The sequence below is a fragment of the Salvelinus namaycush genome, chromosome 21 (assembly GCF_016432855.1).
Source record: "Salvelinus namaycush isolate Seneca chromosome 21, SaNama_1.0, whole genome shotgun sequence".
In the NCBI taxonomy this organism is placed as follows: Eukaryota; Metazoa; Chordata; class Actinopteri; order Salmoniformes; family Salmonidae; genus Salvelinus; species Salvelinus namaycush.
The window spans coordinates 5,812,756-5,840,007 of NC_052327.1; the positions used below are offsets into that span (position 1 = coordinate 5,812,756).

Genomic DNA, 27,252 nt, shown 5'->3' on the forward strand with positions numbered 1-27,252 from the left:
GGCCGCCGCCACCGCTTGTACGGCACAGTCCTCCACAGCGAAGGGCCGAAGTCACAATGGTACGCTGCATTGTTTTGACCTGATAGCGGACCGCACTAAACTAGAACAAAAGGCCAATGCAAAGTTTTCGCAAGCCCTATTTTCCTTTCTAATTCCTTCAGGCTCTACAAAAGTGCCCAGGGGGTACGGGCTAGGGGTTGATTCTGGACAGTACCTTTACACAGCTTTGCTACACAATGAAAAGGTTTATGAAAACCCCCAAAGCCATGTAATGACAATATGTTATGACAATATCTGCAGAGGGGCTTTAAATGGATCTCTGGTTTTCACTGTTTACAGTATGTCCATGCCTCCCTGTTGCAAAATGCATCGTATTTCACACCTCTCTTCCTACATTGGAGAATTCATATTCAGAAAATGTTGCAGGGCACTAATTCTCCACGGTGGGTTGTTATCAAAATAAGTTTAAAAAATTAATTGTAATTAACGTGACTCAAGACATACACTGAGTATACATAACATTAAGGACACCTGTTCTTTCCATGACATAGACAGATGAATACAGGTGAAAGATATGATCCCTTATTGATGTCACTTGTTAAATCCACTTCAATCGGTGTAGATGAAGGGGAGGAGACAGGTTAAAGAAGGATTTTTAAACCTTGAGACATGGATTGTGTATGTGTGCCATTCAGAGGGTGAATGGGCAAGACTCGGTTTGCACATTTTAGGGAAATCATTTAGGTGGAAATCTTCCGTGGAAATGAATGGGAATATATATGGGAATTAACGAAAATATATGCAAATTAATATTAACACCATTTAAATGTAGATGTTTTTTGCATTGGATATATTTACCATATCATATGGAGACAGAAACATAAACATTTTACCTTATCATAACTAGACATAATTGCAAATGATAAAATTTCTTCCAATAGAAATTTTAAAAAACGATTTAGTTACGAATTGAACTTTAATTAAATTAGTTGACTCTTCACATGGGATGATTTCACTGAACAACAAAAGATAGGGAGTATTGAATGATCCCCAATTATCCGTCACATCTCCCATAAACATTTTCAACATACATCTGTAAAACGATAGTCTAGAAACTAAAGCTTTGGTTGTCTTCCTCTCAGGCTTCCATGTCTTCTCCCTGATCCTCCTCAATGTCCAACTCTTGGCCATCAGTCTCTGAGGCCTCATCTTCACTGTCACTTTCCAACCTTGAGGATGGCTCGCTGTCAGGCTCAAAAAGCCTCAAATTTGCCCAGATGGCCACCAATTTTTCAATCTTTGTATTGGTCAGCCTATTGCATGCTTTGGTGTGTGTGTGTGTGTGTGTTCCCAAACAAGGACCTCTGAGCGCTCTGAGGCGGCTGATGTTGGTGGGATTTGGAGGATGAGGCAACAGGGGAAAGAGCTTCAGATCCACAAAGTCCCTTCCACCAGGTGGCTGATGAGATGTGTTGGCACGACTGCCATATTGCATCTCCATCCCAAAGCCCTTGCTTGGAAGTGTATTTCGCCAGACTGCCAAGAACCTTGCCCTCATCCAGGCCAAGGTAGTGATGACACCATAGGCCTTGTTGATCTCTGCACCAGACAGGATGCTCTTGCCAGCATACTTGGGGTCCAACATGTACGCTGCGGCGTGTATGGGCTTCAGGCAGAAGTCTTAACGCTTTTTGATGTATTTCAGAACTGCAGTTTCCTCTGCTTGGAGCAAAAGTGGGCAGGGCAGTACAGATTTATTTTCTTACATCTGCAAGCAGAGTCTGAACATCAGACAGGATGGCATTGTCTCCCTCAATCCGTGCAATGGCTACTGCTATCGGTTTCAGAAGTTTCAGGCTGCTTACCACTCTCTCCCAAAATACATCATCCAGGAGGATACTCTTGATGGGGCTGTCCATATCGGCAGACTGTGATATGGCCATTTCTTGGAGAGACTCCTTCCCCTCCAGGAGACTGTCAAACATGATGACAACACCCCCCCAATGGGTGTTGCTGGGCAGCTTCAATGTGGTGCTCTTATTCTTCTCACTTTGCTTGGTGAGGTAGATTGCTGCTATAACTTGATGACCCTTCACATACCTAACCATTTCCTTAGCTCTCTTGTAGAGATGCATGAGCAGCACAGCCAATGGGTGTGATGTGAGGGTAGGACTCCTCCACTTTAGACCAAGCAGCCGTCATGTTCGCAGCATTGTCTGTCACCAGTGCAAATACCTTCTCTGGTCCAAGCTCATTGATGACTTCATTCAGCTCATCTGCAATGTAGAGACCGGTGTGTCTGTTGTCCCTTGTGTCTGTGCTCTTGTAAAATACTGGTTGAGGGGTGGAGATGATGTAGTTCATTATTCCTTGCCCACAAACATTCAACCACCCATCAGAGATGATTGCAATACAGTCTGCTTTCTCTATGATTTGCTTGACCTTCACTTGAACTCTGTTGACCTATGCATCCAGCAAATGAGTAGATAAAGCATGTCTGGTTGGAGGGGTGTATGCTGGGCGAAGAACATTCAGAAATCTCTTCCAATACATATTGCCTGTGAGCATCAGAGGTGAACCAGTTGCATACACATAAACTTCTGATTCCAGGAGGACCATGAGCTGTTGCTATAGAAGTAGAGGGACTTTTGTCAGAGGTTGCTTGTTGTGAGCGCTGAGGGAACTTTATGCACTTGACCAGATTATTCTGCATCTTTGTTGCATTCTTCACATATGATTTGGCACAGTATTTGCAAATGTACACAGCTTTTCCTTCTACATTAGCTGCAGGGAAATGTCTCCACACATCAGATAGTGCCCGTGGCATTTTCCTGTAAAGATGAGAAAAAGATTAGTAAAAAAATACAATTCCATGTACAGATAAATAGTTAAGTAGTTAGATTAAACAACTCCTTTGTAAGATACATGTTTTAAAATGAAACATGTATGGAAACAGGTGAATTAACACTCCTCAGTTAGGCTCAAGCAAGCTAAAACCCACACGGAAGCAAAAACTAACTAGCAGAAATTGTTAAGTTAGAAATGATTTAAACACACTTTGCTGTAGGCTACTATTTACTAGTTAACAAGAAAATTATGTATGTCATATAAAATATAATCACCCCAGCCAGTATTGTAATCAAAACTTACCAGAAAGCATGTAGTTCTTGGCTCAGACAGTGTAGTAGTGTGGGCTCAGTAGCATCTCATTAGTGTGTGTGCTGACAAACTGCCTGGGAGCTCCTCAGTGGTGAAACTCCTCCTCCTTCAATCAGTGGTGAACCAGGTGGAACAAATCTTCCAGGCAATCTGGGCGTGCCAGCACCTGGCTCTGCTGTTGTCTTTAGACCGCAGTGAAAGGAGCATTTATAGCACCACAAGACCAAGGAAACTTCATCTTTGTGATCAAGGTGACTGTGCAAGTCCAAGCCCTCCACAAAACTGTGAAAGACAGCCGGTAAGCGCCATATTGGCCATGCTTGGTTAGACTGGTGAGCAGTGCACTGCTAATGATACTCTGGAAAATACAGACTCTTAACTCTTAACTTTGATAGGACTTTTGCAGTGGTATTTATAACTTCAAATGTTGTTTGTGGGGTATAAAGGAAAAGTAAGAAGAGCCAAATTCATTGTTGATAGAACTTGTTTGAAATGGTTAAAAGTAATTTAAACTTTGTAGAAATCTTAGTAAACCAAGTTCTTAATTCAGTAACATGTATAGTCTAAAAAAAAATCTTTGGCTAAAAAATGTAAGATTTGTCTGCTTAAAATTACTGATTAGAAAATAAATGTAATTTTTTACTACTAAAAATATTTTGAATGTATTTGGCTAAAATGCAAATTTAGATAAAAATATACTGATTCTGCTCATTTGATTAAAAATGGTGGGTTTCTATTTTGGGAAACATTTGCTTAAAAGTGGAAACCTTGTATTTTATAATGGCAGAAATGTGTTTATCTGAGGTGAATGTGGATAATTTTGTGTATTTAATTAGGCTGTCAACTCAAATAATAACTTGTATTTGTCATCTCTTTTTTGAGGTTTTTCACCTGTTTACTGCCAACCAAAGAATGGTAAATAAAAGACAAACAACTGATTCCATGGCTGTTTATTGAGTGAAATCCAGTTAAAATCTTCATGTGGAGGGACTGTCCTTTTCAAGTGGGGAATTGCACAAGAAAGAGGTCAAAACTTGACAGTGAAAAACCGTGGCTCAAGACTGGAAAAGGACCAGAAAAGTGACCACACGTGTCCAGAGAGACAAGTAAAGACTGTTCCCGCCTACTGCTGTGATTGAAATGGCTGATTCATTACTGGTGGAGCAGCTAAAGACCGCAAGGACATCAGCGAAGCGTCAGTTTTCCCGTCTGGCCAATAATGTGCTACGAATGCATACAATGATGTCAGAAGAGGAGCTCAGAGACAATTTTAGGAAGCTCACTGCAGAAGCTGGCAAAGTCCTGGAAGCCAACGATGATGTAGAGGGGCAATGTATTGAAGAAAACTCTGATGCAGAGGAGTTGAGCGAGCAGCAGAAGTCTGACTTGGTCAAAACAGCCAATGAGTGTGAGAAAAAACTGCAAGAGCTAAAGGACCTCATACAAAAGACATTGTGGGCCAATTTCGGGGAATATGAACTGACACAAGCAATTACAACAGCAGAGTCGCAAGCAGAAAACGTGGGAGCTGTGGACCCAAGTAAAACCCCAGATGCATATCTCTTCATGATCGGACAACTAGGGAAACTTGTGAAGGCTGCGAAGGAGGTGCATAAACATTGGAAGTGCTGGGCCCCCCCAGCAGAGCAACAACATTTCCAGAGTCGTATCACAGACCTTGAAACTATCCTGCCAAATCTCACAATAAGACAAGCAGACTTTACAGGGGCACACGTTAGAGGAGAAACCAGCAGATTGAGTACTACTTCAAACAGTTCTGTGGCCACACCAGCAATTAAATTAAAGCCTGCTGCCCTCCCAAAGTTTTCTGGCATCCGCCGAGAGTTTCACCGGTGGAAAAAAGACTGGGAAGCGCTCCAGATGCAGGGAGAACCTACTGGATCCAGAGAGGTTAAAAAGTTCCAACTTCTCGACAGTGTGGATGAGAAGACCAAACGAGACCTTCACCTTACAACTTACACAACTGCTGAGGAGGTTTTCCGGGTCTTGGAGAACCGCTTTGGAAATAAGACAACTATAGCCCTTGAGATAGTAGAAGAGCTCCAAAGACTCCAAGCAGTTAAAGGTAACCAGCCCAGGAGGATTGTTGAGCTCATCCAATCTGTAGAAAAAGCCCTGGTCGATCTGAACGAGCTTGGCAAGACCGGTGCTATAAAGAACCCTCTTGTAACAAAGACAATAGAGAGTAAACTTCCTGATGGCCTGAAGAAGGAATGGCTTCTTCATGTAGCTGGCAAAGGTGATGAAGCTGAAGAAGACAAGCGATTTGACTACCTCCACAAGTTTCTTCAAGGTCAAGAAGCCATCTATGAGAAGCTGGACCAACTGAGAGAGGAGGAACCAAAACCGAAATCTGAACCTCGGCAAGCTCGAACCAGAACCTCCACCCAACTAAGCGACCAGGCTCAAGGATGTGTGGTCTGCGGAGACTGCAAGCATAAGAAAAGGCTATATTTCTGCCAAAAGTTTCGCACGCTTAAGCTGTCAGAGAAAAGAGATGCTGTCAGGAAGCTGGGAGCCTGCAAAAGATGCCTGGAGATTCACAAGGAAGGTGACTATTGTAAATCAGAGTTTCTGTGCAGGAGGCCAGACTGCATAGAACAGCGTGCTGCAGAACACCACTATTACCTCTGCCCGAGAGCTGGTACATCCAAAGGGAATGTCGTCCAGAGGTCCAATAACAGCAAAGTGGGAGGTGACACAAGAGAGCGTTATACCCAAGCCCAAGAAGAGTTCATTAAAAGTCTCTCACCTGAACTTGCAGAGAAGTGTTGCAATGCCTTTTGCAACACTATAGCCAGAACCTCTCTTGTGTCCAACCAACCCAGTCTTCTAGCAGAGAATGGAATAGTGGAGTGGCCCGTCATCATGATGCTCTTAGAGGTCACGGCCAATGCAGGACAAAAAGTTGGGACTTTGATCGACCTGGCATCGGATACAAACTATATAACTCATGATGCAGCTGATCGTTTGAACCTTAGAAGTGAAGCCATAACCCTTGTTGTCCATGGTGTGGGAGGAATGAAAGTTCAAGTCACCACAAAACGGTACCTCCTAAAGATCCGGGTCCGCACAGAGCAAGGCAATGTCAGATCCCACCAACTCCTCTGCTATGGTTTGGACAGCATTGCAGAGATTCACAAACATGTGACAGCCAAAAGACTCCAAAAATTCTTTCCAGATGTCCCCCAAAATGAACTTGTTAGACCAAGACAGATACAGCTTTTGATAAGCCATAAGGAAGGGCGACTGGTCCCACAGAAAATACGCACCGTTGGGGACCTTGTACTATGGGATGGGCCATTGGGAAAGACAATTGCAGGGACACACCCTGGTCTGTTGGAAGAGGCTACAGTTACAGCACACCAGTCCAGAGCGCACTTCGCCAGATCCATGAGAACAGCAGCATTGATGTATGAAGAACATATCTGCGCCAAACCTACCATCAAGTCTTCTTATTCTGCTATTTCCACTCGGGATTTTATTGAGTGGTGGAGATGGGATAGCATTGGCGCCCCCTGCACCCCAAAATGTGGAGGATGTCGCTGCGGCAGTTGTCAACTTGGTGGCAAAGAAATGACTCTGGCCGAAGAAAGGGAGCTGGAAGTTGTTAAGGGTGGCCTGACTTATGTTGGTGCTGATGACCACAGTGATAGTCCACACTGGCATGCAAGGTATCCATGGCTCATTGACCCATCTACATTGCCAAACAACATAAAAGCAGTGGAGGCAACCTTTCTCAGAACAGAGAGACAGCTCGCCAAAGAACCGCAGTGGAAAAAAGCCTATGGTGCTCAAGTCCACGAAATGGTTGACCGCCGGGCTGCAAGAAAGCTGACCAAAGAGGATCTAACCAACTGGAATGGACCTGTCTGGTATATTAGTCATCTTATCGCACCCAACCCCCACTCTGTTACAACTCTGGTAAGACTTGTCTGGAACAGCAGTCAGAAGTACAAAGGCCAAAGTCTCAATGACCTTCTGATGAAAGGCCCTGACGTTCTAAATCCGATTCGAGCTGTCCTCCTCAAGTTCCGCCAAGGCTCCTACGCCGCTCTAGGAGACGTCAGAAAAATGTACAATTCTGTGTGGCTCGAGGAGAGGGAAGTCCATCTACACCGGTTCTTGTGGCGGGATTCAGAGGGCGATGAGGTGGAACAATACGCCATAACCAGAGTGAATATCGGGGACAAGCCAGTAGGGTGCATAGCACAACTGGCCATGAGGGAGACGGCTAACCTGCCTCAATTCAGCCACCTCACAGATGAATGCCAAGTATTACATGAGCACAGCTACGTTGATGACATCTTGACATCCCACAACTGCAGTGAAAAACTCGAAGTCATCACAAAGAATGTGGAGCTGATTCTAAAAGCAGGAGGGTTTGCACTGAAGCCTTGGGTCTTCTCAGGCCAAAATAAAGGAGAAAGAGAAAAGGCATCACCAAATATTGTTGTCCTGCCAAATCAGCTTAAGGAGGAAGACAACAAGGCGCTCGGTCTCGGCTACATTGTGGATGAAGACATGTTGCATGTCATGGTGAGGGTCAACTTCTCCAGGCGGAAGAAAAAGATGAGACTTGGGCAAGACTTACTGCTAGAAGAAGTACGAGCACAGACACCAGACCCGCTGACAAGACGTGAACTGCTGAGTCAAGTTGCTGGTTTGTACGACCCAGTTGGCCTGACAACGCCATCAAAGCAAAGAGGGGCTATCTTGGTCCGAAGGGCATTCCAAGAGGCAAAATCAAAGTGCAGCATGGTCAAGGACACATGGGACCTTCCGCTGTCGGATGAGCTCCGCAAAGATGCAATTGGAATTTTTGAGGAGTACGTCCAGCTAAGCAAAGTAATGTTCCCAAGAGCTCTTACTCCACCAAAGGCAACAACTGAACCAGTCGCTGTCACTTTTTCAGATGGCAGTGAAAGCTCCTATGGTGCTGTCCTCTACCTGCGGTGGAACTGCAACAAACAATTAACAATTCGACTAGTGGAGTCAAAAGCAAAGCTGACACCACTAGACCAGAAGGGGGATGCAGTCAAAGCAGAACTTTGCGGTGCAGTCTTTGCAAGCCGCCTGAAAAAGTACTTTGAACAGCATACCCAGATCCAGATAAAAAGGTGGTACCATTTGTTAGACAGTCAGACTGTTCTTGGAGCTATCCAGCGTGAAAGCTATGGATTTCAGACTTTCTTCGCTAATAGAATTGGAGAGATCCAAGAGAGCACACGGCTACAGGACTGGTGGTGGATCCCTGGACCACTCAACATAGCCGACATTATCACTCGAGGAGCTGGGCCAAAGGAACTTGATGCCCATTCAGAGTGGCAGCAAGGGCCAGAGTTTCTATATCTTCCAGAGAGCGAGTGGCCAATTATGTCGTCAAAAGATGTGTCTGTGACAGCTCGAGAGAGCATTAACAATATGCAAAAGAAGTCATTTGTGGCAGCACTCACCAGAGCCCAAGCGAAAAGAAGTCTTCCAAGTCTTGTGGGACGATTTCCTGCTGGTGCAGCTGTCCTAAACTTGGTGGATGAGAGGCGCTTTAGTAGCCTAAAGTGTCTAATCAAGACTGTTGCTTTTATCTGGAGAGCCGCCAAAAAGTTTAGATCTGCAACAAAGTCCATCGAGACCCCAAAGTGGGAGGTGATTCCCACAAAAGGAGTTATCACCGCCACAGAACGTCAAGAGGCAATAAGAGACATCTATCTTGCTGCTCAAGAGGGGGTGACGTTCCCAACTACCACTACGGACCGCTTGGTTGTGTACAGAGAGCCAGAATCTGGGTTACTAGCCTGCGGTGGGAGAATCCATGGCTTCAGGGAGGATGGCGCTGCAGTTCCCCTTCTGCCTTTCAATGCATGGGTCTCTACTTTATTGGCACGGGAGGCGCACGATGAGGGTCATGAAGGTGTGGCTGCAACCCTGCTGAAAATGAGGAGGAAAGCCTGGGTCATCCAAGGAAGAAAAATTTCCCAAAAAGTAGTGGATAACTGCCTTTTCTGCAAAAAGTCAAGAGCAAGAAGGTGCGAACAGGTAATGGCTGACTTACCTGCTGAAAGAGCCACACCTGCAGCTCCGTTCGAGTTCACTACAGTCGACCTCTTCGGACCGTACCTTGTCAAAGATGACATCAAGAAACGGGTCTCAATGAAAGTGTGGGGTGTCGTCTTCAGCTGTATGGCCAGCAGGGCAATTCATGCAGACCTGGTCAACACAATGTCGACAGAGAGCTTCTTGATGGCTTACCAACGCTTTACTGCAATTAGAGGGCACCCAAGAAAGATCTGGTCCGACCCGGGGACAAACTTCATCGGCGCCAAACCTGTCCTAAGAGAGCTGTACCAGTTCCTGGATGCTCAGAATAGAACTTCAATAGAAGAGATGTCGGCTCAAAAAGGTACCAAATGGGAGTGGACAATTCACCCTGCTGACTCACCTCACCGAAATGGGGCTGCTGAAGCCGCTGTTCGCATTCTCAAGAAGGCACTGCAGAGCCTGGGCAACAACACTGGCCTTAGCTACAGCGAGCTTCAGACAACACTACAACTTGCTGCAAACCTTGCCAACGAATGCCCAATAGATGCCAGGGTGCAGAGCCATGAAGAAAGCGTGCAGTATGTGTCACCCAACACACTTCTCCTGGGCCAAGCCTCTCCAAGCGGTGAGATCAGAACATTTGACTTTGCGAACTACCCTTACAAGAGACTCAGAGAGATGCAGAACCAGGTCAACAAGTTCTGGAGGTCTTGGAGCCAGCTTGCCGGCCCAAACTTATTTCTGAGAAGTAAATGGCACACTTCATATCGCAACGTTGCTGTTGGAGATATTGTCTGGTTGTGTGACCAAAATGCAGTGAGGGGCCAATTCAAGCTAGGACGAGTGGTGAGCGTTAATCCAGATGCTAAGGGCATTGTTCGAGACGTGAACGTCAAAGTGGTCCAAAGCTCCTGCCTTCCTGTCACAAAACCCACACTAAACCGGCCATCGGCCAAAGTCCTGAAAGAAGCTATGCAAACCACAGTCCTGCACAGAGATGTTCGACGCCTGGTTGTCTTGCTACCAGTTGAGGATCAAACTCGGAGCTGACCGGCAGTATGTAGGTGCTGATTTACGATCTTTCCATCGGTTCCCGTGGAAAGATTGAGTGGGAGGTGTGCTGACAAACTGCCTGGGAGCTCCTCAGTGGTGAAACTCCTCCTCCTTCAATCAGTGGTGAACCAGGTGGAACAAATCTTCCAGGCAATCTGGGCGTGCCAGCACCTGGCTCTGCTGTTGTCTTTAGACCGCAGTGAAAGGAGCATTTATAGCACCACAAGACCAAGGAAACTTCATCTTTGTGATCAAGGTGACTGTGCAAGTCCAAGCCCTCCACAAAACTGTGAAAGACAGCCGGTAAGCGCCATATTGGCCATGCTTGGTTAGACTGGTGAGCAGTGCACTGCTAATGATACTCTGGAAAATACAGACTCTTAACTCTTAACTTTGATAGGACTTTTGCAGTGGTATTTATAACTTCAAATGTTGTTTGTGGGGTATAAAGGAAAAGTAAGAAGAGCCAAATTCATTGTTGATAGAACTTGTTTGAAATGGTTAAAAGTAATTTAAACTTTGTAGAAATCTTAGTAAACCAAGTTCTTAATTCAGTAACAAATGTATAGTCTAAAAAAAAATCTTTGGCTAAAAAATGTAAGATTTGTCTGCTTAAAATTACTGATTAGAAAATAAATGTAATTTTTTACTACTAAAAATATTTTGAATGTATTTGGCTAAAATGCAAATTTAGATAAAAATATACTGATTCTGCTCATTTGATTAAAAATGGTGGGTTTCTATTTTGGGAAACATTTGCTTAAAAGTGGAAACCTTGTATTTTATAATGGCAGAAATGTGTTTATCTGAGGTGAATGTGGATAATTTTGTGTATTTAATTAGGCTGTCAACTCAAATAATAACTTGTATTTGTCATCTCTTTTTTGAGGTTTTTCACCTGTTTACTGCCAACCAAAGAATGGTAAATAAAAGACAAACAACTGATTCCATGGCTGTTTATTGAGTGAAATCCAGTTAAAATCTTCATGTGGAGGGACTGTCCTTTTCAAGTGGGGAATTGCACAAGAAAGAGGTCAAAACTTGACAGTGTGCAAGATATTGAGAATCAGCTGTACATGTGATGTAAGAATGCACTGTGAATGCAGAAGGTTGCAATTCCATTGAATTGGGGGTAGTTTAACCAAAATATGCCACAAGACCTAGAATTGCCTTATGTGTATCCCACAAAAAAAGGTTCACTGTAATAAGCTAATGAAAATTTACCGGAAATTTACCGGAAAGTTTCCGAGCCTTTGCAACCCTAGGCAAGACAAAATATTTAAGTGCCTTTGAACGGTGTATGGTAGGAGGTGCCATGCGCACCAGTTTGTGTCAAGAACTACAACGCTGCTGGGTTTTTCACGCTCAACCGTTTCCCGTGTGTATCAAGAATGGTCCACCACCCAAAGGACATCCAGCCAACTTGACACAACTGTGGGAAACATTGGAGTCAACATAGGACAGCATCCCTGTGGAACGTTTTTGACACCTTGTAGAGTCCATGCCCTGACGAATTGAGGCTTTTCTAAGGGCAAAGGGATGCAACTCAATATTGGGAAGGTGTTCCCGAATGTTTGGTATACTCAGTGTATGATTGACTTATTAGACAAAATGAGGCAACCTAATCACCATCTATCACAATCAGCCATCTTTCAGAAAAGTTTAAATACTGTCCTGTTGATATCAGCCACAGCTTCCCATTTGCCAGGCACTTGAGGCTCCCTCACCTATGCCCTCTGACCTATGAGCTCTGACCTGACCCTGTGTTTCTGTCCCTTAGCGTCCAAACAGCCGTGATCAAAGTGTTCCAGGGTGGAGGGTTGCAAGCTAATGAGCTTTACACCCTCAATGAGAGCATCAGGTAAGGTTGAATTGACAGTCTAGATAGAGGTACTCTGTAAGAGCTTTGTGACTTCACCGCACACTGCAGGAAGCTTTGGGGATAGGCTTTGACAGATAAGGCCTTAGTGGAATCAACATAGGAAAGGAGACATCAAAATGTTTACGCCACCTTTGATTTAGGGCACCACTGTATGTCAATACTTTTATAAAGTGCGTTTTAAATCAATGTTTTTCTTTCACGTTATTAGCTAGTGTCCCATTGTTCTGTGTCCTTTTAGATGGCTCCTCAAGACCGAGTTGGGCTCGTTCATCACAGAGTACTTCCAGGTATGCCCTTTCCCCTTGCACGTACTGTAGATTCACCACCCAAAATGATCAAAGGAATAGTTTGCTTAATATAATGCACATGTAGGTACAGTGGGACAAAAAAGTATTTAGTCATCCACCAATTGTGCAAGTTCTCCCACTTAAAAAGATGAGAGAGGCCTGTAATTTTCATCATAGGTACACTTCAACTATGACAGACAAAATGAGAAAAAAAAATCCAGAAAATCACATTGTAGGATTTTTAATGAATTTATTTGCAAATTATGGTGGAAAATAAGTATTTGGTCACCTACAAACAAGCAAGATTTCTGGCTCTCACAGACCTGTAACTTCTTCTTTAAGAGGCTCCTCTGTCCTCCACTCGTTACCTGTATTAATGGCACCTGTTTGAACTTGTTATCAGTATAAAAGACACCTGTCCACAACCTCAAACAGTCACACTCCAAACTCCACTATGGCCAAGACCAAAGAGCTGTCAAAGGACACCAGAAACAAAATTGTAGACCTGCACCAGGCTGGGAAGACTGAATCTGCAATAGGTAAGCAGCTTGGTTTGAAGAAATCAACTGTGGGAGCAATTATTAGGAAATGGAAGACATACAAGACCACTGATAATCTCCCTCGATCTGGGGCTCCACGCAAGATCTCACCCCGTGGGGTCAAAATGATCACAAGAACGGTGAGCAAAAATCCCAGAACCACACGGGGGGACCTAGTGAATGACCTGCAGAGAGCTGGGACCAAAGTAACAAAGCCTACCATCAGTAACACACTACGCCGCCAGGGACTCAAATCCTGCAGTGCCAGACGTGTCCCCCTGCTTAAGCCAGTACATGTCCAGGCCCGTCTGAAGTTTGCTAGAGAGCATTTGGATGATCCAGAAGAAGATTGGGAGAATGTCATATGGTCAGATGAAACCAAAATAGAACTTTTTGGTAAAAACTCAACTCGTCGTGTTTGGAGGACAAAGAATGCTGAGTTGCATCCAAAGAACACCATACCTACTGTGAAGCATGGGGGTGGAAACATCATGCTTTGGGGCTGTTTTTCTGCAAAGGGACCAGGACGACTGATCCGTGTAAAGGAAAGAATGAATGGGGCCATGTATCGTGAGATTTTGAGTGAAAACCTCCTTCCATCAGCAAGGGCATTGAAGAAGAAACGTGGCTGGGTCTTTTAGCATGACAATGATCCCAAACACACCGCCCGGGCAACGAAGGAGTGGCTTTGTAAGAAGCATTTCAAGGTCCTGGAGTGTTCTAGCCAGTCTCCAGATCTCAACCCCATAGAAAATCTTTGGAGGGAGTTGAAAGTCCGTGTTGCCCAGCAACAGCCCCAAAACATCACTGCTCTAGAGGAGATCTGCATGGACGAATGGGCCAAAATACCAGCAACAGTGTGTGAAAACCTTGTGAAGACTTACAGAAAACGTTTGACCTCTGTCATTGCCAAGAAAGGGTATATAACAAAGTATTGAGATAAACTTTTGATATTGACCAAATACTTATTTTCCACCATAATTTGCAAATAAATTCATTAAAAATCCCACAATTTTCTGGATTTTTTTTTCTCATTTTGTCTGTCATAGTTGAAGTGTACCTATGATGAAAATTACAGGCCTCTCTCATCTTTTTAAGTGGGAGAACTTGCACAATTGGTGGCTGACTAAATACTTTTTTGCCCCACTGTACATATGTAGTTTATTTAGGGACTTAATAGCCATATCAGATTTGTAAGTAAGGATTTTTGACCCATTCATTCCAAAAGACCCTTTACAAACTTTCCAGTCAAATGTGTTTGTAAGGTGTTTTAGGAAAATGCCTCAATAAGAACAATTTAAAAACAGTCTGGGTGAGTTGACAAGAGCCAAGGTACCTGGAAAATTATATACATGTGTCAAATGTAGTGATAACAATGAAACTAATTCATGTATTTATTTATTTTTCAATTGAAGTGAAAAGTGTTTTGGTGTTTTACTAAACTAAATTTAGATTGCTGTCTTAATTATTTGTCCTAAAATAGCAGTTGAGCCAGTGGCGATTTTAGCATGTAAGTCTTGGTGGGGCAAACTCCCCCCAAAAATGGAGATGCATGCCAGCAAAGCCACAACACAACACTAAACAATACACGAAGTGCACTATAACGGTGACAAACGGTGCCCACAAAATGTTAGGGCCTACTTAAAGCTGTCCCAACAGCGCAGTCCCAACACCTTACCACTGCTACACCTGGCTATTAGTAGAGACATGTCTGGCAGCGAAACAGTTAATTCAGCCTCATTTACTGCCTTTAAAAAACATAGCTGATGTGGCTGATTAAGAAAATGTGGTTTCTACTGACAATTGAGATGTACAAATGATGGCATACTTGGACAACTAGTGGATGAGAGGCAATCCGTAATTTCGATTAAGACAATAACGAGCGAGCTAGGACGGACGTAGTCAATATAACTATTTGTTCAGCACTTTTGAAATGTACAGCGATAGAATTCAGAACATGGGCCGTTCTTACGGTATTCTCACTGTATACCAAGTCAGAACCGTAGGATAAATAAGGGGTGCGCATATGCAGACAATGAAAGCTCTTACAATATTCAATGGTTACATTCCTTTTAAACAGGCTATAGGCTACATGCACCACCAAGTCAGAACAGTAGGCTAAATTATGAGGGGAAAAGGGACCAAATTATTAGGGTGAGGCACATGGGCAAGTAATGGCTTACTACACAGCATAAACTTTGTTAGTTTTTCACTCTGTTTGTCAGAACCTAACAGACAACTAGTCAAAGCTCAAACCAAGTTTATTCACCCAATGGGTCAAACAGCTGCAAAGAAAAAGAGATGGTTCCACCAGCACAAGTATTTATACCCCCCTTTAGGCGGAGTCTCCTCCTTTTTTCTAAACCCTACATCTTTGTTTCTAGGCAGGAAGTTAAGTGATGTGGGTAGTAAACTGTTCCTTCTCCCTTCATGTGACCTGACCTGACCTCGGCCCCCCCCATTCCTCACTAATCCACAGCTATCCACCCTTATCAGTGACCGCAACCATGTGATTGCCTTTTCCCTTACTTAGTAACTTCACAGGCACATGGCTCTTATCCGCCCTCAATTGACCCCACCATATACATTCCTCCTACATATAAGCATTAACTTCTGGTGTAGCAAGTATTTCAAATTACAACACAACAACTCAGTATTACTTTCTTAGCTACAGTATACATATCTCCCTGGCATATTACATAATTTCTGAAGCAGCATACAATACATTTTTTGACTCACCTTGTTGTGCTGTGCTCACTTGAACAGGAAGTGGTGCGGCGGACCTTTGTGGGCAAATTTTGTCATCAAACTTTGTCATCAAAGTCTGGCATTCTCTGGATTTATGGTGCTTTCAAGACAACTGGGAACTCTGTAAACGTTGAATCATGACGTCAGTGATCTTCAGTTCATAGCTCTAGAAAGAGGCTTGAGTTCCCGACTCTGAATTCCGAGTTGGAAGACCATTCAAAACGTATTTTCCCAGTCAGAGCTAGTTTTTTTTCCTGAGGTCACAGTGGTCTTGAACTCACTGAAGTCTGAGATTTCCCAGTTCCGAATTTCCAGTTGTTTTGAAGGCGGCAGAAGTCATGCTGGATTGACAGCATTGCCAATATTGAATGTTTATCCTTTTAAGCTTGGAAAAAAGATCCTTAAACCCAGACTTGGACCACAAACCCACTCCACTGAATAGCAGGCTAGTGATTGCTTTGCAATGCTTGCAGTTAGCCACTGATTCCTTCCAAACCACTCATTGTTGAATTTGCAATTTCCAATGTGTTATGTAATGTTTATCTCCAATGGCCGATGAGCACCAATACGTTTAATCTATAAATTATCTTCATAATTTCTCTTTACATGGCAAGGATTGAAAAGGATTTGCCAGTAGATTGTCAACGTGATTCATGATGATGACTGCTAGCTAAAATTTTGAAAGTATGATGTTTGACATCAGTCCAATCAAAGCTACGGTAGATATAACATGATTTGATGTCTTTTTATCTGTGGCCAATGACCTTTAGCCTTCTTGGATGGGCACTTCTAATGTAACTCTATGGCAGCACCCAAGGGCCTTGAATTTTCGAGCTCTTCCAACAGATTTTGCGGTGACGTAGTGTCCCCATGAGTAACAGAACACTGAGCCAATCACGACGCAACTAGGGAACATTACCAACCCCTACGCTCCGTATTTTCCGCTGGCTGCCCCACCACCACCACCACCACCACAGAAAGCACTGAGCTAGGCTGAAACACCTGCATTTTGGAGCTGCCTTACTCAAGAAAGCAAAAAAGAGAACATGTTTGTATGTGGCTTTAACTCAATGATTTTTTTTTGTTTGCAAACTGATATGTGACACGTATTCATGCCAAAATAACATGCAAAACAGGCTAAACAGGTGGGACTCTGCCACTGAGTTGAGCAATGGTCAAACTTTTTGGAATCCGTCAAGCCTCAATCAGAAGTGGAAGTGTGTGTTCCATTGCAGTGTCAGTTGAGGTGTTACACAACACATTGATTTACCAGCTCCTCTATATGCAATGAGCAGATTTTCTTTTGCTTAGTGCTTTTCTGTGCATTTGTTGATCAATTATTCAGTCAGCAGAGAACTGATTATTTTAAAGGGGTTGAAACCTGTTCATTCTGAACGTTGGTTATAAATATCCCCTTTTCTACGTGTTTTGGATAGGACACAAATGAACACCTCCTTTCAGCAACCTTACACCAACTGGCATGTGAGATGCATTTCATTTGCACACCAGCTGTCCCTCATGTAGATTTTAATAGTCATTTTGCATCAGCCATGTAAGAGAACTTTAAACTGTTACTGTTTCCTTGAATTTAAAAACATAATTTCTGACATTTTCTCTTTCTTTCTTACAATTTGTCCTAGAATCAACTCTTGACCAAAGGCCTGTCGCATATTCTGGAGAAGATTAGACTTTATGAGGGTAAGTGTACCATCTGCGCCATGAAACATTGCAAACAATTTGGCTAGTTTGCATTTACATTTAAGGAAGTTACTTTGTTCACAGCGAGATGCTCAGGGTATTTTCCCAAGGTCTTATTCTTGGGACGCATTCCTCAGTTGGAATGGATTGATGACAGGTATCTACTGTAACCGCTTGTGTTTTTACCCTATTAAACCTCTCATAAGGACACAGAGGAATGAGAGTGAGATCTGAGCCTCATGTAAAGAGAGTTTATTTGTGACTGACCACCTCGATTCGGTCTTTTGTAGCATACAGCATTATGTGTAATAGCAATTCAATAGTAAAAATCCTTATCCATGTGCCATATTGATTTCCACCTGTCCAATGCTTTCAGACTCAGGGAACGAATACTCTGTGACAGGACTTTGATCTGTTTCATTTGTCACAGTGTCATCTAATGCTTGTTCATTTGTCCCTCCCTTTCTCCTCAGGTGACAGTCAACTCCTTATCCTGTCCGAGATGTGGATCAGGTTCTTCACTGCGATCTTGCCCACGCTCCAGGCTATATTCTACCCTGTTCAGGTACTGCTAACATACAGCCCATCCTTTCGCCGAGACTTTAAACCGACTGCCTGACCCTCAGTGATCAGTACAAATCCCATGGCACTTGGTTTATACAGTAGGGGTGTTATTAATCCTGCCGTCCTGGCTTAATTCCGAAACTGGCTGCTCATTCTACTGCACACAGCCAGATAGGGACAATCCTCTCCTGCCCCTGTCAGTGTAGGGTGAGAAATCTCTTTCTCTCTCTCTCCTTCCCTCTCTCAATTACAGCCTCTGCTTTTTGCCGTACTCTTTCGTTTATTTGGCATCTTGAAGTCCTCCCAGCCCTTTACTGCAATGTTGCCATCTAATTTCATCCCTCATGAACATCATTAGTTTATGTGTGTTTTTTTTCCTGTGTGAGTGCAGGGTCAGGAGCTTACCGTCAGACAGATGGCTCTACTGGGCTTCAGAGACCTGGTTCTGTTGAAGCTCTCCCTAGAAGACCTACTGCCTATTGCCACAGTCCCCCCAGCCATCACACAAATGCTGCTGATTCTGCAGGTAAGCTTACTTCTACACCAGTCATTAATCTGGACATGTAGACACTTGATGTGACAATTGTCACCACATATAGTAGAATAATAATAGTTAGTACATGTAGCTTCTAAACCCCTTTGGGTCAGTAGCAGTGAAAGCTGAAGCACTACATGGCAAATCAGAGCCTGGCTCTGTGGCAAATGAACATAACATTATCTCACATCGTAATGTGAAGTTAATGCAATAGGGTTCAAAGTGAGGCCTCTGTGTCAACTGTCTGTGTTGAGCACCATCCCATGCTTACTCACAGTGTATCTGTCCATGTTTCTGTCATTGTATCTATCCACAGGGCATCCATGAGTCTAACGGGCCCAGTCAAGAGTACTATCAGCTAGAGGGACTGGTCGAGACAGTCATCTCGCCTTACCTGGGTAACGTCCTCCACGTTAGCAACACCAACCGCTTCGTAGGTGAGTGGCCTGGGTCACAACAGAACATAGTATAAGCTTTGGTTCCACGCTTTGTAGTAAGATGAAGTGTTTTTTTCTTTCTCTAATCATATTGTATTTTGAACAATAATGAACAGTTAATAAAAGAGTAAAATAGTACTTGTTTTCAAAAGAAGCATTAACAGCAATTTGACCCGTTTTTTTTTTAATAAGAAGGAGAATGTGTGATCCCTTTTACCGTGGCCCCCAGGGCTCTATGAGGGGAAATAAGCCTTGAAAACCCTAACTATGCTTCTATGGCATGACAAATCACATAAACCACATAAAAAACATCACCAGAGCCTGCAAATCTGCATTTGATCACATTTCTTATCCCACTGGCCTGGAACTGGCTAGCACACACACTTTCTTTAATGCACTTTTACTCCCCTTCCCCAGTGTAGTTGTTTCTATGATTGCCATTACAGTCAGCCTGATAAAGTCAATGGCTTGGGATGGTCGTGACGTCATGCACTAAACTAGAGCATGCAGATATCCCAGAGTAATTAAAGGCCCAATGCAGCAGTTTTTATATCAATATCAAATAATTTCAGGGTAACAATTAAGTACTTTACTGTAATAGATTTCCATTAAAATGGGCAAAAATAGCTTTTGGGAGTGGTCTGAGTGGGGAAGGGAAAACCAGCTGTTATTGGCAGAGAGGTTTGGAACTCTCTTTGTTATTGGTCTATTAACCAATTTACAGCATGGTGATGTCACAATGGAATGCCAAAACTCCCACCCATACAAATCTGCTGATTATAAGGTCCTGTGTAAATTATATTTTAAATCAGCAACTACAGTGCCAGCTAACTACAACTACAGTGCCAACTACAGTATTCACACCCCTTGACTTTTTCGACATTTTGTTGTTACAGCCTGCATTTAAATTTTGATTTTTTGGCACTGGCCTACACACAATACCCCATAATGTCTAGGTGGAATAATGTTTTTTGACATTTTTACAAATTAATTAAAAATGAAAGCTGAAATGTCTTGAGTCAATAAGTATTCAACCCCTTTGTTATGGCAAGACTAAGTAAGTTCAGGAGTAAACATATGCTTATCGAGTCACATAATAAGTTGCATGGACTTTAAAATGAATTTTGAATGACTCTGTACCCCACACATACAATTATCTGTAAGGTCTCTCAGTCGAGCAGTGAATTTCAAACATAAACTCAACCACAAAGACCAGGGAGGTTTTCCAATGCCTCGCAAAGAAGGGCACCTATTGGTAGATGGGTAATAATAAATGGATTTCCCTTTGAGCATGGTGAAGTTATTAATTACACTTTGGATGGTGTATAAATACAACCGGTCCTAACTCAGTTGCCGGAGAGGAACAAAACCACTCAGGGATTTCACCATGAGACCAATGGTGACTTTAAAACAGTTACAGAGTTTAATGGCTGTGATAGGAGAAAACTGAGGATGGATCAACAACATAGTACTTACTTCACAAAACTAACCTAATTGAGAGAGTGAAAAGGAAGCTTATATACAGAATAAAAAATATTCCAAAACATGATTCCAGTTTGATACAAGGCACTAAAGTAATACTGCAAAAAAAAAGTGATATAGCACTTTCTGTCCTGAATACAAAGTGTTATGTTTGAGGCAAATCCAATACAACACATTATTGAGTACCACTCTCCATATTTTCAAGCATAGTGGTACAGTAGCTGAATCATGTTATGGGTGGGCTTGTAATTGTTATGTTTTTCCGGATGAAAAATAAATAGAATAGAGCTAAGCACAGGCAAAATCCTAGAGGAAAATCTGGTTGAGTCTGCTTTCCACCATACACTGGGAGATGAATTCAGGAATACTTCCTGAAGGCACAGGAAATAGCACTTGTAAAAAAAATATTTTGCACTGTTAGTTTCATCAGCTGTTGTACAATATGATAGAAAAAAACTGGAAATAAACATAATTTTGACTACTGGGCCTTTAACAATTGTTCTTGAATTAGGACTGGTGAACTGCTTTGCATTGCATTTATCCAATGCATACTTATCAGGAGTCGACTGTATTACTTTCAAACAATAGCAGAGAAATACTCAAACAGGTGTTTTCCTCTTCTTCTTCCTATATCCCTAGAATGCCGTGCACCACTTTCCAGGTTAAGAGGAGTGGCACAACCAGAGATCACTGTTACTCATCATCATGCCTCAGACTCCTCCTCTCTGGCTCCCCTAGTAGAGCAGGAGGGGGAATCCTACCTGGAGAAGGTGGGAGGAGTCCGACGCCACACAGTGGCCAATGCACACTCCGACATACGGCTGCTCTCAGCTTCTGGCAGGATGCAGCCTGGGATGGAGGAGGACAGTGGTGGCGGTGGTGGGAACGGGATGGCAGGCAACGGCATGCGGCCCAGGCCTTTCTCCAGCTATCCAGACATCCTGGAATCCCCACTGGGAGTGGTGGGGCCCTTCAGAAAGCAGAGATCGACTGAAATCAGCTGCCATCCTCCCAGCTAACCAGTGATAGCGGCTGGAGACCGTTGTTGTTATTGATTCCTGGAAACTGAGGGGATAAAAACCATCTGAGTGCGAGCAGGGGGGTTGGGTGGAGTCTGTCACCCAAGGGCTTTCCCTCCTCTGTGCTCAGAGGCCAAAATGTGGAAACAGTTGATTGTTTCCGTACAGCTCTGTTTCCCTACGTGCCAACACGTCAGATCTATTCACATGATTTTATTCCTGGGACGCATTCCTCGGTTGGAACTGATTGATGACAGGTATCTATCGTAACAGCTCGTGTTTTTACCCTATTTAACCTCTTATAAGGACACCGAGGAATGACAGTGAGATCTGAGCCTCATGTAAAGAAAGTATATTTGTGGCTGACCGCCCTGATTTGGTCTTTTGGAGCAACATTTTCTTTGTATTTTTTTTTTTACATTAGATAAAAGTTGACTCCGTAGACTCACAGCTATAAAAACTGTATATCACACACTGCAGCTGAGGAACAAATGGGAAAGTAATTCTGCTTTGAAAGTTGAAAAACTTGTAACCCCACTTTTGAGAAAATGGCCCTTGAATGTTTGGTACACCTACATGAAGAGCTCTTCTTATTCTACACCCATTCAGCATCGTTCACACCCTCTTAAGACTTATCCCCACCCATCTCTTTCACGTGTGAGGCAATGTGCTAAACAGCGAGTATGGTAGTGTACAACAAAAGATTTCAAGACTAAAGGCTGGTTTATACTACTTCTATCGACATGTCTGTATACAGTTGTCACAGTGACATCATGAACATTCTATTGTCGTCCGACATCAAACTTGTCGTTATGAAAAATTATTAACAAAAAAATGACCGGCTGCATGACATCAGCAGCCTGGGGGTCCAAAATAGCATAACTGGTGCGTATTAACACCAATAAACCCATCTGTTTAAAAATTAAAAGCAACTTTCTAAACAATGTTTTTGGTTAGTTTCTAGCTTGTTCGAAGGTGTAAACGGTACAGTTAAATGGTTACTTGAATAGTGGAGTCTTTTGTTTAGACATGTAGCTAGCTAGCTAACTAAACAATTAACCATAATCCCAACTCATAATGTTACTACCCTGCATGAATCTAGAGGTAGATAAAGCTAACCAACTAGCTGGGTTCAATGCTAGCTAGCTAACATTAGGCTATAACTAGCAATACAAATGGCTCTGAGATATGAATAACATTACTACACAGTTCATACATGTAACATTAACTTGCGAGCCAGCCAGACGGCTAACAGTAAGCTTTAACTTGCAATGAAAATGACTTTCTGACAAAATATATCTGAAAATGTAGCTAGCTACATGGATGAACGTTTCTCCATCTCTGTCACGGATGCCAAGCTTGCCCTTAGTTTGAAGATGTAATCCAGACAGGTGCTTTAAACAACAGCCTTATGTGTTCTCTTTTCGACCGCCTCCGCATTTGCAATCATACGCCTAAATCTCCTTGGCTATCATACTCTGCTTCCACCAGTCATTCCACTGATTTCAAAACTCGGTCCTCCAGAAAGTGGAGAGCCTTAGCAACATTTGTGCAGTTCTTCATGACATCTTTCAAAAAAGCCACTTTCGAAAGGATTACCTACACATACTACGCAGCTCATGATATAGACAGAAGCGTACTACATGGCAGACCATTCTGAACTTATCTCTCGGCATGTCCAGCACATCCATTATCTCAGCCAATCACGGCTAGCAAGAAGGTTCCCCTCTTTTTCTGTGGCTAAACGAACTAGGCTCGTAATTTAACAATTTTGTTTGTATTTAAAGATGGCATACAAGTTTGTCTTTAAGGCACATGAAAGTTGCCAAAAACTGCATTTTTATAAAAAATAAAAAAATATGTTCAAATGCCTCTCCTGTGAAGTTGTGACGCGCGGCTTACACCTAGTTTCCTGAAACGAGCAACATTGCACTGTGTAAGAGTCACCATTGCGAGGAATGTCTATGCTGCTGAGTTAACACAAAAGACAAACCCTTCGGAAACATGTGGTGTAAGGGATTAGGGACTGAAACCGCAAAGCCCTTTCTGCCAGTGATGTAGTACTCCAAACCGGTCTGGAGACCACATACTCCAGACCACATATTGAGTGTCTCGGTCTTGTCTTGGATACATTTTTACTCGGTCTTGACTCAGTCTGGGCCAGTGGAGATTCATCATTTCTTCCCGAGACCAGCTGAGTAGAAAAATTATCAGCTTCCATTCAGTCAGCGCATGAAACCGCTTCGCCAGGCCAAATATATACACTCCTTTATTGAAACATTTGATAATTCAGGTTTTAAAACTGGCATCTCGTTGTTCAGTCAATTTGGTGTCAATTTGTTTGTTTAATCAAAAATGTATTTTTACTAATAAAAGTCATACCTATGTACACTACCGTTCAAAAGTTTGGGGTCACTTAAAAATTTCCTGAAGATCTCATACAACGCTGTGTACTACTCCCGTCACAGAACAGCGCAAACTGGCTCTAACCAGAATAGAAAGAGGAGTGGGAGGCCACGGTGCACAACTGAGCAAGAAGACAAGTACATTAGAGTGTCTAGTTTGAGAAACAGACACCTCACAAGTCCTCAACTTGCAGCTTCATTAAATAGTACCCTCAAAACACCAGTCTCAACGTCAACAGTAGAGGCGACTCCGGGATGCTGGCCAAAACTTGGGGAGCCAAATGCCATTTGGCCCTCGGGCCGCCAGTTGGGGAACCCTGCTATACATCATCCCTGAGTTGATAAAAGTTCACATTTTAATTGACCTCATCCACGGTCATAAAAAGTCCACTTTATTTTCACTACAGAGGAGCAAGCAAGAGTATGGCAGACATTGTGCCTGGACTGCGACCAACCTCTGATCTATTCAGGGTTCATAAAGTAAATAAGGAGCTTTGGCAGCCTAACTTAATCCCCTACTGGGAAAACCTGAGCCAAACCTCTGCAAGGAATGCCAGTCATGTTGTAATGTGCTTTCAGGAGCAGACTGGTAGGCCTGAGCTTCTCAAAATAAGGTGAGAGTATTTGACCTGTATAGCTGAAGGTTAGAGAAAGCTTCCACCCCAAGCGGTGGGTGTAAATGTTCCTGTGGAAAAGTATACTATAAGGTTACTCATAAAGATAATGTTAAGAGATGTGTAGAAAAATCAGATGCATTTTACAGTGCATTTTGAAAGTATTCAGACCCCTTGACTTTTTCCACATTTTGTTAAGTTACAGCCTTATTGTAAAATTGATTAAATCGTTTTTTTCCCTCAATCTACACACAATACCCCATTTTCCCTCCTCAATCTACACACAATACCCCATGACAGAGCAAAAATAGTTAACATTTTTTGGGCAAAATTAATACAAATCAAAACATAAATATCACATTTACATAAAAATTCAGACCCTTCACTCAGTACTTTGTTGATGCACCTTTGGCAGCGATTACAGCCTTGAGTCTTCTTGGGTATGACGCTACAAGCTTGGCACACCTGTATTTGTGGAGTTTCTCCCATTTCTTCTCTGCAGATCCTCTCAAGCTCTGTCAGGTTGGATGGGGAGCGTCGCTGCACAGCTATTTTCAGGTCTGTCCAAAAATATTAGATCGGGTTCAAGTCCGTGCTCTGGCTGTGCCACTCAAGGACATTCAGAGACTCCTGTGTTGTCTTGGCTGTGTGCGTTGGGTCGTTGTCCTGTTGGAAGGTGAACCTTCGCCCCAGTCTGAGGTCCTGAGCGCTCTGGAGCAGGTTGTCATCAAGGATCTCTCTGTACTTTGCTCCATTCATCTGTCCCTTGATCCGGACTAGTCTCCCTGTCCCTGCCGCTGAAAAACATCACCACAACATGATGCTGCCACCACCTTGCTTCAATGTAGGGATGGTGCCAGGTTCCCTCCAGACGTGACGCTGGTCCTCTACTCCGATAATTAATCCACAGATAAAAGGGTAAACCAAGTTAGTTTCTAGTAATCTCTTCTCCTTCAGGCTTCTTCTTTGGACTTTATATGGCGGTTGGTGGGAGAGACGGGACTTGCAGCGCATCAAGCGTCACAAATAGAACCAGGTTATATTTTAGCGGCAGGCTATGCAGACGCGTGCGAGCAGTGGGTGCAATAATTGAATAATGTGTACATTTATTTTGCAACGTACACGACACGAGCGGTGTGGTCAGCATGCAACTGTGCTGCTGGCAACATTTTAATTACGTATTTTTTGCCAACGTTTACTGACACCGGCCCTATTCAACGGGTGTTGAGCATTCGTGAATTCATCAGTTATTCTGCGCTCTGGCACATTCAGACGAGAGTGCTCTGAAATCGGAGTAGATAGCCAGAATTAACAATGTCCATTGAAACGCACGACTACACCACTTATTGCGGTTAGTATGAGTGTTCGAACACAGCTATACTCCTGTATCGATGAGAATCAGAGCTACCGCTCAACGCTAGCTATTTTGATCCACGGTATCCACAGATCGTTTTATAAGCGAAAACGCCTGTCGTAACCGGTAGCAGAACCACGCAGTTTCACTAAATAAAATGTACATTTAAGAGGTTAAAATATTAGCCACTATCAGTATCGACCGTTCATCAGTAATAACCACACATATTTAACTCACAATTAGTTCCATTGTTGTTATAAAGTATCATTCCATTTCATTAGATAGTTTTTCGTTTAACCACGTCCATGTGGTTGTTGCTGAGGATCACCATTAATAGTTGACCATATTTAGCCCACAACTGTTTGTCTTGATGCATGACGCAATACTTTGCCGTGTTATCACACAGTTCCAGGGTCAGTGCGGGCAACAGGCCAGGGTTCATTAAAACATACAGTACATATTGTCAAATATCAGTGTTTTGAAATCTAAACATGCGTTCTGAAACAGAGATAAATATGCCTTTTTTCTTTATGGCTATCTTTCAAAGTTAGTTACTTTAAGGAGCAGTTCTCTTTCTGGGTCTAACCCCAAGAAGTTCTGGAAAACGGTTAAAGACCTGGAGAATATACCCTCCTCACAGCTGCCCATGTCCCTTAAAGTTGATGATGTGGTTGTTGCTGACAAGAAGCACATGGCTGAGCTCTTTAATCACCACTTCATTAAGTCAGGATTCCTATTTGACTCAGGCATGCCTCCTCGCCCGTCCAACATTTCCTCATCTCCCACCCCTTCTAATGCGATTAGCCCCCCTGCTCCTCCCTCTTTTTCCCCTGCCCCGCTACAAAGTTTCTCCCTGCAGGCGGTAACTGAGTCCGAGGTGCTAATGGAGCTCCTTTAACTTGACCCCAAAACACCATCTGGGTCAGATGGTTTAGACCCTTCTTTAAGGTTGCTGCCCCTATAATCGCCAAGCCTATCTCTGAACTTTTTAACCTGTCTCTCCTCTCTGGGGAAGTTCCCATTGCTTGGAAGACAGTCACGGTTCATCCTTTATTTAAAGGGGGAGATCAAGCTGATCCTAACTGTTATAGGCCTATTTCTATTTTGTCCTGTTTATCAAAAGTGTTGGAAAAACTTGTCAATAATCAACTGACTTGCTTTCTTGATGTCTGTTGTATTCTCTCTGGTATGGAATCTGGTATCCGCTCAGGTTATGGATGTGTCACTGCAACCTTAAAGGTCCTCAATGATGTCACCATTGCCCTTGATTCTAAGCAATGTTGTGCTGCTATGTTTATATACTGTACTTTGCCAAAGCTTTTGATACGGTAGACCATTCCATTCTAGTGGGCCGGCTAAGGAGTATTGGTGTCTCTGAGGGGTTTTGGCCTGGTTTGCTAACTACCTCTCTCAAGT

At 43.1% G+C, this 27,252-nt stretch overlaps 1 protein-coding gene across 1 annotated transcript in view; it reads left to right on the top strand.

The window, feature by feature from the left end:
• Nucleotides 1–22,364, top strand: part of prr5l (proline rich 5 like) — a 29,741-nt gene extending 7,377 nt beyond the window's left edge. Inside the window, exons 3-9 of the mRNA XM_039017087.1 lie at nt 12,053–12,133; nt 12,393–12,441; nt 17,369–17,426; nt 17,900–17,991; nt 18,382–18,516; nt 18,842–18,962; nt 21,084–22,364. Coding sequence (XP_038873015.1) covers nt 12,053–12,133; nt 12,393–12,441; nt 17,369–17,426; nt 17,900–17,991; nt 18,382–18,516; nt 18,842–18,962; nt 21,084–21,463 — 916 coding nt within the window. The 3' untranslated portion in view covers nt 21,464–22,364. The remainder of the gene's footprint in view (nt 1–12,052; nt 12,134–12,392; nt 12,442–17,368; nt 17,427–17,899; nt 17,992–18,381; nt 18,517–18,841; nt 18,963–21,083) is intronic.
• Nucleotides 22,365–27,252: the final 4,888 nt, after the last annotated feature.